This window comes from Macrobrachium nipponense, chromosome 32, assembly GCF_015104395.2.
Source record: "Macrobrachium nipponense isolate FS-2020 chromosome 32, ASM1510439v2, whole genome shotgun sequence".
NCBI lineage: Eukaryota > Metazoa > Arthropoda > Malacostraca > Decapoda > Palaemonidae > Macrobrachium > Macrobrachium nipponense.
Window position 1 is genome coordinate 44,026,612 of NC_061094.1, and position 13,515 is coordinate 44,040,126.

The window sequence follows — 13,515 nt, forward strand, 5'->3', positions numbered from 1 at the left end:
AAGCCTTTCCATTTCATCGTGCATGTGGGTCCTCTTGCTGGACAAAATAGTGACGCCCTTGGAAGGTGTAGCTGCTTTGATAGCATCCTTCTGCTTAAGGATGGTGCCTATTGTCGATGGATTTCGGCCGTATTCCTTGGCGATCACACTCAATCGCATACCAGCTTCATACTTCTTGATAATCTCCATCTTCGTTTCCAAAGAGAGCATCCTCTTCTTTCCGTGAATTTCAAGTTTCTTGGGACCCACGACTACGTATATACTGTACGTAATTATGTTATGTAGTACGTAGGCAGTCCCCGGGTTACGACAGGGGTTCCGTTCTTGAGACACGTCGTAAGCCGGAACATCGTCAAAAATCCAAAGAAAACCTTACTTTTAATGCTTTGGGTGCATTGAAAACTATTTAAACTGCATTCTTATGGCATTTTTCATAAAAAAACCTTCAAATATTGATTATTTTGCATTTTTGGTGTCATATTTCATCTGCCAGATGAGCGTTGTAGGTGTCGTAACCCTGGAAATAATGTCTGGTGAATATAATTGAAAAGCGTCGTAACCTCGGAACGTCGTAAGACGAGACCGTCATAACCCGGGGACTGCCTGTAGATGCATGATGGGAGGGATGCTGACCAATAGGAGAGAAGGATCTCATGGCAGTGACTAGCATCAGGCACCAATGGGAGAGCGGGAGGATGGTGGCGAGTCTACTCAGTTGGCGGCGCGCTAGTTTCAAAATGTTATCGGTGGTCCGGGTGAATCTCGGACTTTACAGCAACAACCTTTCGTATCTTGAGCAATTTTCGTATGTATAGCCGTAATTTTTTTTGTATTTGCTTTCGTATCTCGAGTTTTTCGTAAGTTGAGCCTTTCGTATCTCGAGGTACCACTGTATAAGTAATTACATATGGTATAATGCTTCAATACTGATATATATATATAAAGTGGGCGCTGAAAGTCTTTGCACCCCTGAAGGCTGCGCAAAGACTTTCAGCGTCTTAAAGAATCCTCCATATCAGTCACGGAAAATGCCTGAGAGAAAAAATGACTAATTGGCACCTTTTATTGTTTCCACTGTGTCCTTGATTAAGGAAACAATAACTGATCAGTAGCTCATTAGCCGTGGTGTAAGTCGGTTTTTTTTTGCTGGCACTCCTGTCAGGATTTGTTCGTCTCGTGGTGTTGCCCTTGTGTTGCCAATCCCTGTGCCTTTATGCGTAATGGTGGGTCCTTATACTTCTAGGGATGATCGTGTAAGGGTCATTCAGTGTTTTGAATTAGGGTTAAATACCGCTGAAATTGTGCGGCAGACGGATTTGAAGCGTCGAACAGTTCAGAACATTGTTGCGCGGTACAAGGCGTCAGGGAAGAAAGAGGTACCTCTTCCCGCCAAGAAGTCTGGGAGGCCCCCGTTGCTGTCTGAACGATCTATTTCGCTACTGAGAAGGGAAGCAGAGCTTAATCCTTCACACAGCGCTCGTCAATTCAGGGAAGAAAACCCTGAAATTTTAGGAAAGTGTAAAGTACGTACTTTACAGACGTACTTGTCATGCAAGTTGGGATTCAAGAGTGTTGTGGCTCCTAAGAAGAGCAAGCTAACTGACGCCCATATTAAGAAACGAAAGTTTTTTTTTCATAGATTTGGTAAATGGGACGTTAATAACTGGAAAAAAGTGTTGTTCACTGACGAATCCACATTCCATTGCTCGGCAAGCACCTCAACGAAAGTTTGGCGAAGTCCCCGCTTAACAAGTGCAGTGACAAACTTATTCGTCATCGTGAAAGTTTCCGCCCAAAACTTTGATGGTATGGGGTTCTATGGGTTATGAGGGAGTTGGGGAATTGTGTATATTTGAAAATAATGAACGAGTGAACCAGCACATTTATTACGTTGTGCTAAATGAAATATTTAGAGGGGAGCTTTGAGAAGACAGGTGCTTCAATTCTTCAGCAAGACGGCGCACGGTGCCACACAACGCCATTGATTAGGAACTGGTTGCAGGATTGTGGTGTGGAGCTTTTAAGTGACTGGCCCCCTAATTCCCCTGATTTTAGTCCCATAGAAAATCTGTGGTCGATCATTAAAAAACGTTTGCAGAAGGTTGACTGCTCCAATATCGAGAAACTCAAAGCCGCCATCATCGCTGCTTGGAACAGTATCGAACCAGAGATCTGTCAGCACCTCATTGAAAGTGTTCCCCGACGGCTTGAAGGCAGCTAAAGAGAACAAATTTGGTGCTACCAAATACTAGAAAGTCTAAGGTAAACTGACACACCATTTCAATATCTTTACTAAATTTTTGCATTCCTTTACAGGTCGAAGAAGGTGCGCGTGTATGCGTTTGCCTAAATTGCACTGGGGTGTAAAGACTTTCGGCGCCTACTTTATATATACGGTATATATATATATATATATATATATATATATATATATATATATATATAGATGAGAACTAACTTTCAATCGTAAAAATATGCCTATAGATAATAATGGTAATAAAAAAAAAATGTGATGTGAATCAATTTATATATCATATAGTATGTACATAAATGGTCTGTAAACCACAGGTTTTAAAGAAGTCAGTACTAATGCCCTAGAATATCATTCAACTGGATACTTTTCCAAAATATTTTTGATCCATTATCATTAGTATATTACTTTTATTAATTTTAAAACTAAATGTCCATCTTCTCACACTAATTAGCATATGTACTTACATTTAAATGGCCCGACATACACTGCATGACCTTTAGGTTAATTCCCCTAGAAATTGCAAGCAACCTTTCACAAAAGTTTTTTAATTAAGCACATAAAAATATCTTGTTAAGTTTTGCCTTTGTATTACCTGTATGTGTAGGTCACGATGACAGAATAAAATGACCAATGCTGCCACATAACTTGAGCACCACAAAACTTAAAAATATTGGGAATGCAAATCACAAAAACAAAAAATACAACATATTTATTCTAAACACTTTACAGATTAAGACAACCTAGCTAGTCTTGAAATGAACAAAAGAGACAAGTCAGACTTATATGAGACAATGAAACAATAATCTTTATGGGTATGCCAGTAGTTAAGAAAAGTATTGGCCACCAAGGAGTAGGCACATTTTACTGAATAAAGGAACCCAATATTACAACAGCAAATTTGTCAGCTAAATATACAGCAGTTCCACAGGTAATTATATCTCATGTGAGGAGGATTTGCTTTGGTGAATGAAATTAGTATTATAATTCTTTAACATGAAATTGACTAACCTCTAATATTTTTTAATGTACATGAGATTCAATTTATATTTAACAAACCCCCACATATATCAAGCCTGTAAGCAAAAGGAAGGAAACAATACCAAAGACAATGCAGTCCTATTCTAATTCAACTTTCACCAATTCATAAAAAATGAAAAAAGAAAATTTATCTTATGTTTCCAACACAGCAAAAACTATATAAAATTTAATAAATATACTATACTTCACTTTTAAAAGAAACCCAGTTAAAATGCACTATACTACATCAGCAGTCATTATATATCATAATAATTAAGTATAACTACTCGAGTCTGAAAGAATCAATAAAATATATTTACTGACAAATGACATATCTGCTCAAAACAATGTCTGAATGACAAAAATGAAATGGGTACCTCCAAAGCTACCTAAAACACATGTAATGAATATCAAAACGAGATATAATTTCTCTATAAAGTAATAAAATAATTATTTTACCATTTAAGGAGAGAGAGAGAGAGTTAAGTATATCTTAGTTTGACCAGACCACTGAGCTGATTAACAGCTCTCTTAGGGCTGGCCCGAAGGATTAGATATTTTTACGTGGCTCGAAACCAATTGGTTACCTAGCAATGGGACCTACAGCTTATTGTGGGATCCGAAACACATTATATCGAGAAATTAATTTCTATCACCAGAAATAAATTCCTCTGGTTCCGTGTTAGCCGAGCCGAGAATCGAACTCCGGACCACCGGATTGGTAGCCGAGCGCGAAATCCACTCGTCCAATGAGGAACTGACAGAAAGAAAGAGAGAGAGAGAGGGAGAGAAAGAGAGAGAGGGAGAGAGCGTTAGGTGTATAGTATCAGGATTAATTATATAGTACCCATGCACAAATTAGAAAGAAAATATGACAATTATTTGAGTAAGCAAGTACGTATTCGAATGTAATCTTTCAAATAAACCTACAACATTTGTGTCATTATATCTACTAAGATGTATTTGTCTCTTCCAGGAATTCAAAACATTTCATTAATGGCTTAACATTCCAAAGTTTTTTGTAATGTGATTAGTCATGGTTTTCCATGTTGTAAATCATCAATCATTTGAAAACTTGATTGTGTTTCATCCTCTAGAGAAACCTCCAAGACAATAAATGAAAATATGACAGCTATATAGAGTTTGTGTATACCATAATGAATTTGATATACTATGGCTTTCCAAACTTTTTCTTAGTAAGTTTCATTGGATGGAATAATCAGCAATAGTTAACCCTTTTTAGAAACTTATTAACCTCAAGAAATAGGATTGTTGATTTTATTGTTTTACCTGCAATGTACACTAACTTTTTCTTTTATTTCCAATGTACTGTACTCCTATCACATTTTCAACATTAATAGTACAATGTATAAAGGAAATTTAGGTAGTTTTATCTAGGATCATAAGAACTTAACTTCTGATCAAAATAACTACTGTATGCACTATTCTTGTTACAAGAAAAAACTAATAGTACCTGTATTACTAGATTTACATGGAGTACAGCCGTATCATGAACCTCAGGAAATGCTGTATAGTGTAGTACAGCAGCGTGTTAAAGGAACATTGTTTACTTACTGTTACTGTATATGGTGGTGTCCAAGAACTACATTTACACAATGTATTAGATAAGACAAGACACAATCTATGTTGAGTAACACATGAACCTACGTATTTATCTACATAACAAAATGTCATATGTCTAATCTACAGTACAGTACTTAGATATAACACTGAGCAATATTATAATGGAAACACAATTAACTACTAAACACATCAAATAGAGACTGCAATTAATTAGGCATGCAGAGAGAAAGAAAACTAATGTGCACATAAAGTATAAAGGCAATGCAAGGTTATTGGAAACAAAGATCGTAAAAAAAAAGAAAAAAAATTAGAAAGTGCAGGACCCATTGCAACCAAAAGCACAGGCTCCCAGCATCGGGGGTTGCAGAACACAGACGATGCTTGCAAGCGACTTCCTGGTGTTCTCTAATCATCCCCACCACTACTAGTCTGCAACAGTAGACTGGATAATAGGTATCTATTCTATGAGAATTTCACTATTATTGGAAAAATAAAAAAACCACAGAAGTTTAATTTTAAAAATGTACAAGCTACATTAAGTCAATGCTAAAGAGTTTGTTTCAGTGAAAGACAGTAACTTGTGAAAAATAAAAAAATAAAAAAATATTTGCTTGCTTATTGTCATTAATTAATTAATGACTGGCAATTCTTTTAAGCTCCTTTTTGGTCTGTCCATCTTATCTTTTCTGTTAATGTTATTTTAAAGCATATGACAAAAACAGATACATATGTAGCACTTATTGAAACAGGATACGGCAAAAGAGCTCTTTCAAAGACTAATTGTAACCAAAAGTTTTTCTATCAATTTTTCAATGTAAAATAGGGAAAGCAAGCCATTCAATATTATATTACCCATAAATCAACACCTTACCTAGCTGGGAGAGAGAGAGAGAGAGATTCTCATTTCCCATTTTCATGTAGATAAATCCGTATATGTACATGTACTGTAAACCTTTTCTAAAGTATGCAAACTAAATTTAAATCAATGTTTTGCTGATCATACTTTTGTATTTATGAATTTTGTCAAATTATAAAAGTAAATCCAAAAGAAAATGACACATTATCATTTTAAAACTTCATATTCAATTGTAATAAGTAAGAAGTAAATACTGCCTATGCAAAAAATCTAGAAATATTAAGATACAGATACAAACTATGGCATTACACTTCTTAGCTAGGGAACAAAAAAAGAAGAAAAAAAAAACATATTCAATTCACTTCTTTCTTTCTTGATTTTATCTTGAATAGTTTTGTAATTAATTTTTTTTATTTCAGTTCATAATTTATAAAATGCTGTAGCAGACAAATTTACATGTAATAAAATTTACTGTTTTTGCTATTAGTTACACAAAATAGTTCTAATGTATGCATATTCAATGCTACTTTTCAAATGAAGTTCCATTTCCCAGTTTTCAGATAATGACAGACTATCCTGTTCATTCATAGCATTTTGGATTGTTCCATAAGAATGCATGCATTCTATATACGTAGTGCATAATAAACCAGGGCAATAATAATAATACTATTACAGTATAGAGTGCATTCCTCCTTAAGGGGATTTATTAAAAACAAATTCTGATTCAACAGCATCCAATTTCAATCTTTTCTTTTCATTCCATATCTCGTTATCAGGTAAATGGTATAAAATATTCCAAGTCATGGAACAGTAAAATAAGGAATAATATGTAAATGTGTGCAAGTATTTATGGTGGGAGGGAGGAGGCTGAAGTAGTGGAAGAACAAGTGGTCTGAATTCTAACTGGTTGGTTGTAATGCCAGATGACCTTAATACTCAATTCACATCCTAGGATGTCTTCTCAGTTACACTGAAGGAGGTTCAGGAGGTTCCTGCATGCGTGGCCAATATGATGCCTCATTTAAGTGAGGAGGTAACTGTCTGTGGTTTCTCCCCTCCTCTTTATGGGTGTTTGGCACCAGTTAGGCGCTCTCTCTCTCTCTCTCTCTCTCTCTCTCTCTCTCTCTCTCTCTCTCTCTCTCTCTCTCTCTCTCTCTCTCATTCCGTTAGTGGTATGGACATTTCTAGCCTACTTCCCTCTCCTCCTTCTTAATTGTGTTTGGTGCAGACTGGTTCTTTAGGTTTCTCTGTGTCAGGAAAATATTTTGATTTAATTTACAGCATTTATGTCAATTTTTTTTTTTTTTTAAGATTTTGTAGAGCATCAAGAAGAGACATGTTTCAATAATCTGGTGCTATGTCTATGATTTTCCCAGCTTTATCATCAATTCTTTCCTACAGGGTCTTCTCTGGAATTGATGACTATGATGATTAATTATGCCTCCTACCCCTACATCGCATGAGAAACACTTCAAGAGCTTCGTAGTTATCATCCCAATGTGTGAGTGTTAGCATCTACCCACCATGCATAGAATAATAATACTTTCTTTAAAGACCTCCCTGGAGGTTCAAGGTCATCTTTATGAGGAGCCGAATGGTTTTCTTATTTACATAGTCTAACGTATAACCTTCTTTCCTTCTATAATGGGAGTGACATTTTATTTCATAATCTTCTTTATGGCCTTTTCATCTTTAGGTGATTTTGGTTCACATAGCTTTAGCAGTTACGTCTTATGTGGCATTTTTGTTGTCTTAATTGCTGGAGGTTTCACAGACATTCCAGTCACTCAAGGAAGTGTAACCTCAATCCAAAAACTTCTTGTAGCCTATCTGACAAGCAAACAAAGAGGAAAAGGAAGACACTTCTGTCAGTGCTTTGCTCTACAGTAAAGTGAAGGAGAGCATGTCTACAGATTATACATAGTGTTTCTAATTCCAATTTACTGATGATCACTTGAAAGTGTCATCTACATATGTACATAACAGTAGTACGTACTGCAAAGGACAGGGTCCCCACTGAAGACACCTCTCTTCGACCGAGCCCACAAACAAGTGAGGACATAGAACCCTTAATGAAGATCACATCACATCACTGCATCACCTTCTGGTATGTATGGCCCTTATGGGTAGTCAAGGAGGCCTTCCTGATGCATACGAGCATATTTAAGATGACCTTTCAGGGCCTCCTCCAGATTTTCAAAGCTGGGGTGATCTTACTTACATATACAGTACTATGGTTAAGATGTTTCCATTTGTCTTGTTAACAGGAATGTTGGTAAAAAGGCTCTCAATCCAGCAAAGCTATGATGCCCATCAAGAGGATGCCTGAGTTTCAATAGGTGGTTTGTCAATGACAAATAATACTGGTGAAGAATATAAGGATGTGGTGTCATCAAGCCTTCTGTGACATTTTATATAAATATGTATTGGTTGATGATGGACCACAGAGGGTTACCAGGCCTGTGGGTTTTGACTGTACTAAATATGTATTCAGGAATAAGAACACATAAACGATGAGACATAATAGCACATAGCCCTGGGATTCAACCACATATGTGCAGTACTACTGACTGACACTGACTACAACTTTCTTCCTTTCTGTTAAGGAGTGTTGTATCTGGGATGATTTCATAATGCAAAGAGAACTCATTTAAATACTGGATTCATATAAGAAAAGCTATATTAATTTTTAAAAATTCAATTCTGATGAAGTAAATCCAGAAAACATGAAATTCCAGAATATCCTCAAATGCATATGGTATTAAGCATTAAAAAGTCTCTGACATTGCCAAAGAATATAGGTAAAAAGCAAGTAACTGTCATTAATTTTTAGTATCAATTTATGATAAAAAGTTGAGATGGCTAGCCAATAAGCAAGCAGCTTTCTAAAACTACTTTAGGAAGATGAAATAAGTAATTGACAAATTAGCATGCAACATTCCCATACTATGAGCAAAATACTCATGCAAAATTAAACATTAACTAAATATCTACTAAAGAAAATGCAATGAATGAAAAAAACACAACATTGTATTTGCATACCAATATAAATTTAAAGAAGAGAACTTTATTTTATACTCACGTTTTCTTCTTGATCATTGAGTGTTCCCCCAAAGTTCACATAGTCACGCAGAGTGGAGATACCAGGGGATTTGAGTCCCAGAATAAAAAGCAAGCAGCCACTTACATAACGGAGTAGAAACAAGACAAACTCCATCTTGTCTGTAAGTCTGAAAACACCATCGAGACAGGAATTCATTACGTCTTTGACTAAAACAAACAATTGAACAATTTTCAATACTCCATTAAACAAAAACACTGTCTCAAAATACTACAAATTTGTGTTAGAAAATATAACACGAAATCTGTCACTTAACCACTGCTACTTTAGTGGGTATCTTAGTCACAGCAGTGATGAACTTTTTAACATTTATTCATTCATCACTGCCCTAAAATTATATCAAGTTGAAATAAATGATCTGGGAATCTGTGTGCATTAGGTTACCGTGTTTTGTAAGAGATGATAATGACCACTACTGACCTGGTCTTTTTAAACTTCTTTATCATCACATTCTAAATTATATTTCTTAGCAAAAGCTTGAGTTGTACTTACGTAGTCAAGTCAAACCACCAGTCTTCATTTCGTAGGTTAAGAAACGCAAGATTTTCAGACACGAAAACAAGAGTCCAAAAAACAAGGAGAACCACTCCATGACCTCTAGTAGGGACTGTTGGCAGAAGGTAGTTCCTCTCCAGGAACACAATACGAAGTGACAACGGCCAGCAGATGACGTTGCAACAAAAGTACAGAATCATGTACCCATATATCACATGGTCACCTGAAAGGAAAACCATATTGAGAAACTGTTGGACATACAGGAAAAAATTGCATTTCAAAAGAAAACTAACTTCAATTTAATGTCAATAAAGCACACTACTACAAAGTAAAGTCTACTGTATTCTCCTGTCTCAAGGTGTAGAATGTCATGAAGTAATTTTACCATAAAACATAAGAGCTGAAGTTCTAAAAATTTTTTTGGCAATAAAACTTGATATAAACTTTCTGAGGTAGCACAAATCACTTCAATTTATCAAATACTCACGTATTTAAATCTTCTTGAGCTTCAATGTCGTTTCTCTACTGATAATTACAAAATCTAGACTGACTTATGGCATTCAAGGTTAAAGCCTGTACAGAATCACAGTTCCTAACCTAACCTACCTGTACTTTACACTTTACATTAAATTTAGGAGATTTATAAAAAGTAAAAACTAAAATCAATAGCATAAAATATTCATAATAATGTAGCTGACAAGTACAGATCAAGTGAAGGGATAGAGTGGATGAAGAATGGATTAGGTTCCTGAATTTAGAAATATAATGAATTATGATGAAACATAGTGAAACAGGAGTTGGTGAGTTCATAAGGTGATAGGACTACGTATTTACAGGTACAGGTTATAGTACAATAAAATAATGTTTATGTCAAGAAAGGCCAAATATTCTAAAGAAAATAATGCAATGCTACTGTGATGTATCTGCACTTACCTATAACTGTTGCTTGGAGTGTAAGCCTTGCAATAGCTATAAAAAGCATCAATACCGTTAAAAAGACCTGCATCCCAAATAGCACTGACTTGGGCCGTAAATACTGGTCTGTGACAGTGGCATATTTTCGATACATAACCCACTGCCCTGTACCAAACAGCAGAATGAAGGCTGCATACACTGCAGAGGTGACAGTATCCAGGAAACAATGGGAAATGCCATGGTTTACCCAGATGTGGTCAAACGTTACATTAGGTGGGCAGTACAGCATTTTCAATGATTCTGGGATTTCTTATTTTCTAATATTCACCTGTGGGTTAAGAGAAGGTTAGTCTTAAAAATTCGATCAATCTATGGGTTCCTTGCCAGACTTTACTAAGTTACATAAAAAAAAGGAGTCTTATACAGTTGTAACTAAACTCCTACATAAAAAAACCTTAAATAAGTAAAATTTAAATATCATATAAAATGAAATACATGTTATATATTAAAAAGTTTTTGTAAAATTTTTGAGTTGAAACAAAGAAATCTTAAAATCACTGAGCATTTTGAAAAACATTAAACACTTTTAACTAATTTTATTAACTAGCTAATGGGTACTACTTACTGCAATCAATGTTACACTTAAGACATAAAAAAAAAACCCTTGACATCAGGATTTGTAGCAAACAGAATAGAATGACTTGATCAATTTGCTTATCACTGAACTTCAAATCCAGAAAAATCCTTTACTTATTGCAATATAGGCTAATATTAATGCAGGCGCAAGGCCATATGACTCAAACCTAGGCTAAGCACAAGTTATAAAAGTAGATTAAGGAAGGATCTGGACATACTGGCCACTTAGGACCCAGAGTCTTATACTATTCAGTTAAGTTACAATGCATCCTTCTATATGACTCTACTGGTTAGTTTTTGGAGTTCTAGGCCTAAAGGCCTAAGCCAAGTTGGGTGGGGGGTGGGGGGATGGAAGAGAATACCCCATTCATGTGAGACCTAGTAATATTGTAGGGTTGGTTAGAATTACAGAAATAATTGTACTTGACATACTAAAGTTCACTTTTAAAATCTACTTCATATTGTGACCTTTTACTGACTCTGTTTTAGTATATAGGGTAAAAAACCGCATGGTACAGGGGTGGACCATGTACGATCAATGTGTACAACCCCAAAAAAAGTACATTTTAACGCGTCCTGACTTCGGAGATGGGCATCAGACGCGACTTGTTGTTGGTGAGAAACGGAGCTAAAGACCTCTACTCCGGTGTCAGGACGCGTTATAATGTACTTTTCTTGGGGTTGTACACATTGATCGTACATGGTCCAACCCTGTACCATGCGGTTTTTTACCCTATAGGCCTAAGCCTAGACCTATCTTCCTAACTGGTCATCTTGAGATTTAGGCTTCTGAGTAGGCCTAGACATTTGTTATCATTCTCGTTGATGACTTTCAAGGGTTTTGTTTTTCTAACACAAATAAAAACTGGTTTGCCTGGGTGCCCCATAAATCTGTTATGGGGGTATGGGGTAGCTAAGGGAAATAAATGTGGTGCTCCAAAAATAGGCCTATTTAGGCCTAGGCTATCTGCAATAAAACGATGTTCTAGCCTACCAATCTTAAAAATTTAAACCCAATTTTTAAATCTTTCGTTTAGGTAACTAGCAAAAGGCCTAGATATGATCTAGAAGAAAACAAACGTGCGTACCAAAAATAGCTACTAGGTAAGGTAGGTAGGCCTATCTAGGATTCAGGCCTTCTCTACATTAAAAGATACTCTACTAGCTTCGTAAATCGAAAAATCGCACAGTTCATATAACTGGCATGATAGTATAAATCTACTATATAGTTAAAAGTTTTTAATTTATTATTAAACGTCATTTTTTCATTTCACTGTTGCATAACTGTACGTACCCTAGTGCTCACTAAGTACCTAGGGTACACTCAAAAATACTTACGCTTAATTTTCCCACTACTGTGTTAATCCACTTCCGTTTCTCTGATAAGATGCGATTAAACAAAAATAACTCTATATCTAAACACAGATCTTAAATCACATGTTCAATGACGTAAATGAAGCAAGCACCTTCCAAAAAACCAAATCAGGTGATTACTACTTCTTAGGTATTTGGATTCAAGATGACTTTTGTTATTGTTGGTTTGGGCGATCTTAAATAAAGATTTAATAGTGTTTCTCAGCAATCTCTTACGTTAGTGCATAGTTCTTCACAAGAAATTAAACCATGGAAAGATAAAGTTAACATACATACAAGAAACTGACTGAAGATTTGTTTGCATAACCCGATGCTACATATATCTAAAATCCCGGTTAAATTAGAAACATCATTTCATACATGTTGCAACAAGACTGCATTGCTTAAAGCATGTAATAGATTACTGTAATCAACTTCATATTTAATTAGAGTTTACAAAGTGACTGAAGATTTGTTTACATAACCCCTTGCTACAAATATCTACAATCACGGTTACATTGGAAATATAATTTCTATGGACTACGTGCTGCAACGTAGACTGCATTGCTTATAGCACGCAATAGATTGCTGTAATCAGTTTAAAATTTACTTAAGAGTTAACAAAGCGACGATATGTTTACATAACCCGTTATAACAAATATCTAAAATCACGGTTAAAATATAAACATCATTTTCATGCATTTTGTAATAAAGGCTGCATTGCAATAGATAGATTACTATAATCATAGATAAGCTGATGTGCGTCTGTTGATGGGATAGTCCACGGCCCACGGGCCACATCAGACAAATCATCGATTTCAACACGTTATGCCCTTGAACAAACGTCCACGCTGGCACGTAAACGGAGTGAGGTTAACAGAAATACCATAGAATGCATCATACGTACTACGTTTCCTTCCACAGTTTTGTTAATTTATCTCGATCTGAAAAGGTTTTTCATCAAATAGACTCAAGACTTAAACAGCGTTCTTATTATTATGTTAGCATGTGAACGGTCAATTAACATCTTTATTTATTATATTAAATCTAGCAACATGGCCAGACCTGGCAATGATCAGAATAAGTTCATCTGATTTGTATATCAGAACAAACAAAGCGATACTGTTTAAATTTCTCGCGCCATTAGATATATTGGGTTCCAAAAATGTATATGCGTAAAGAAAAGAATTCTTTCTTGAACACTAATGAAAGTCCTTGGTTTTTATTCACTGATTTCTAATAGAGTCCAGACTAAAAAAAAAAAAAAAAAAAAAAAAAAAAAAA

General features: G+C 35.5%; 1 protein-coding gene across 1 annotated transcript in view; it reads right to left on the minus strand.

The window, feature by feature from the left end:
- LOC135207496 (ATP-binding cassette sub-family B member 6-like) overlaps positions 1–13,515 on the minus strand; it is a gene marked incomplete in the record, with an annotated part of 62,216 nt that overhangs the window by 45,682 nt on the left and 3,019 nt on the right. Inside the window, 3 exon segments of the mRNA XM_064239307.1 lie at positions 8,794–8,941; positions 9,325–9,550; positions 10,261–10,570. Coding sequence (XP_064095377.1) covers positions 8,794–8,941; positions 9,325–9,550; positions 10,261–10,531 — 645 coding nt within the window.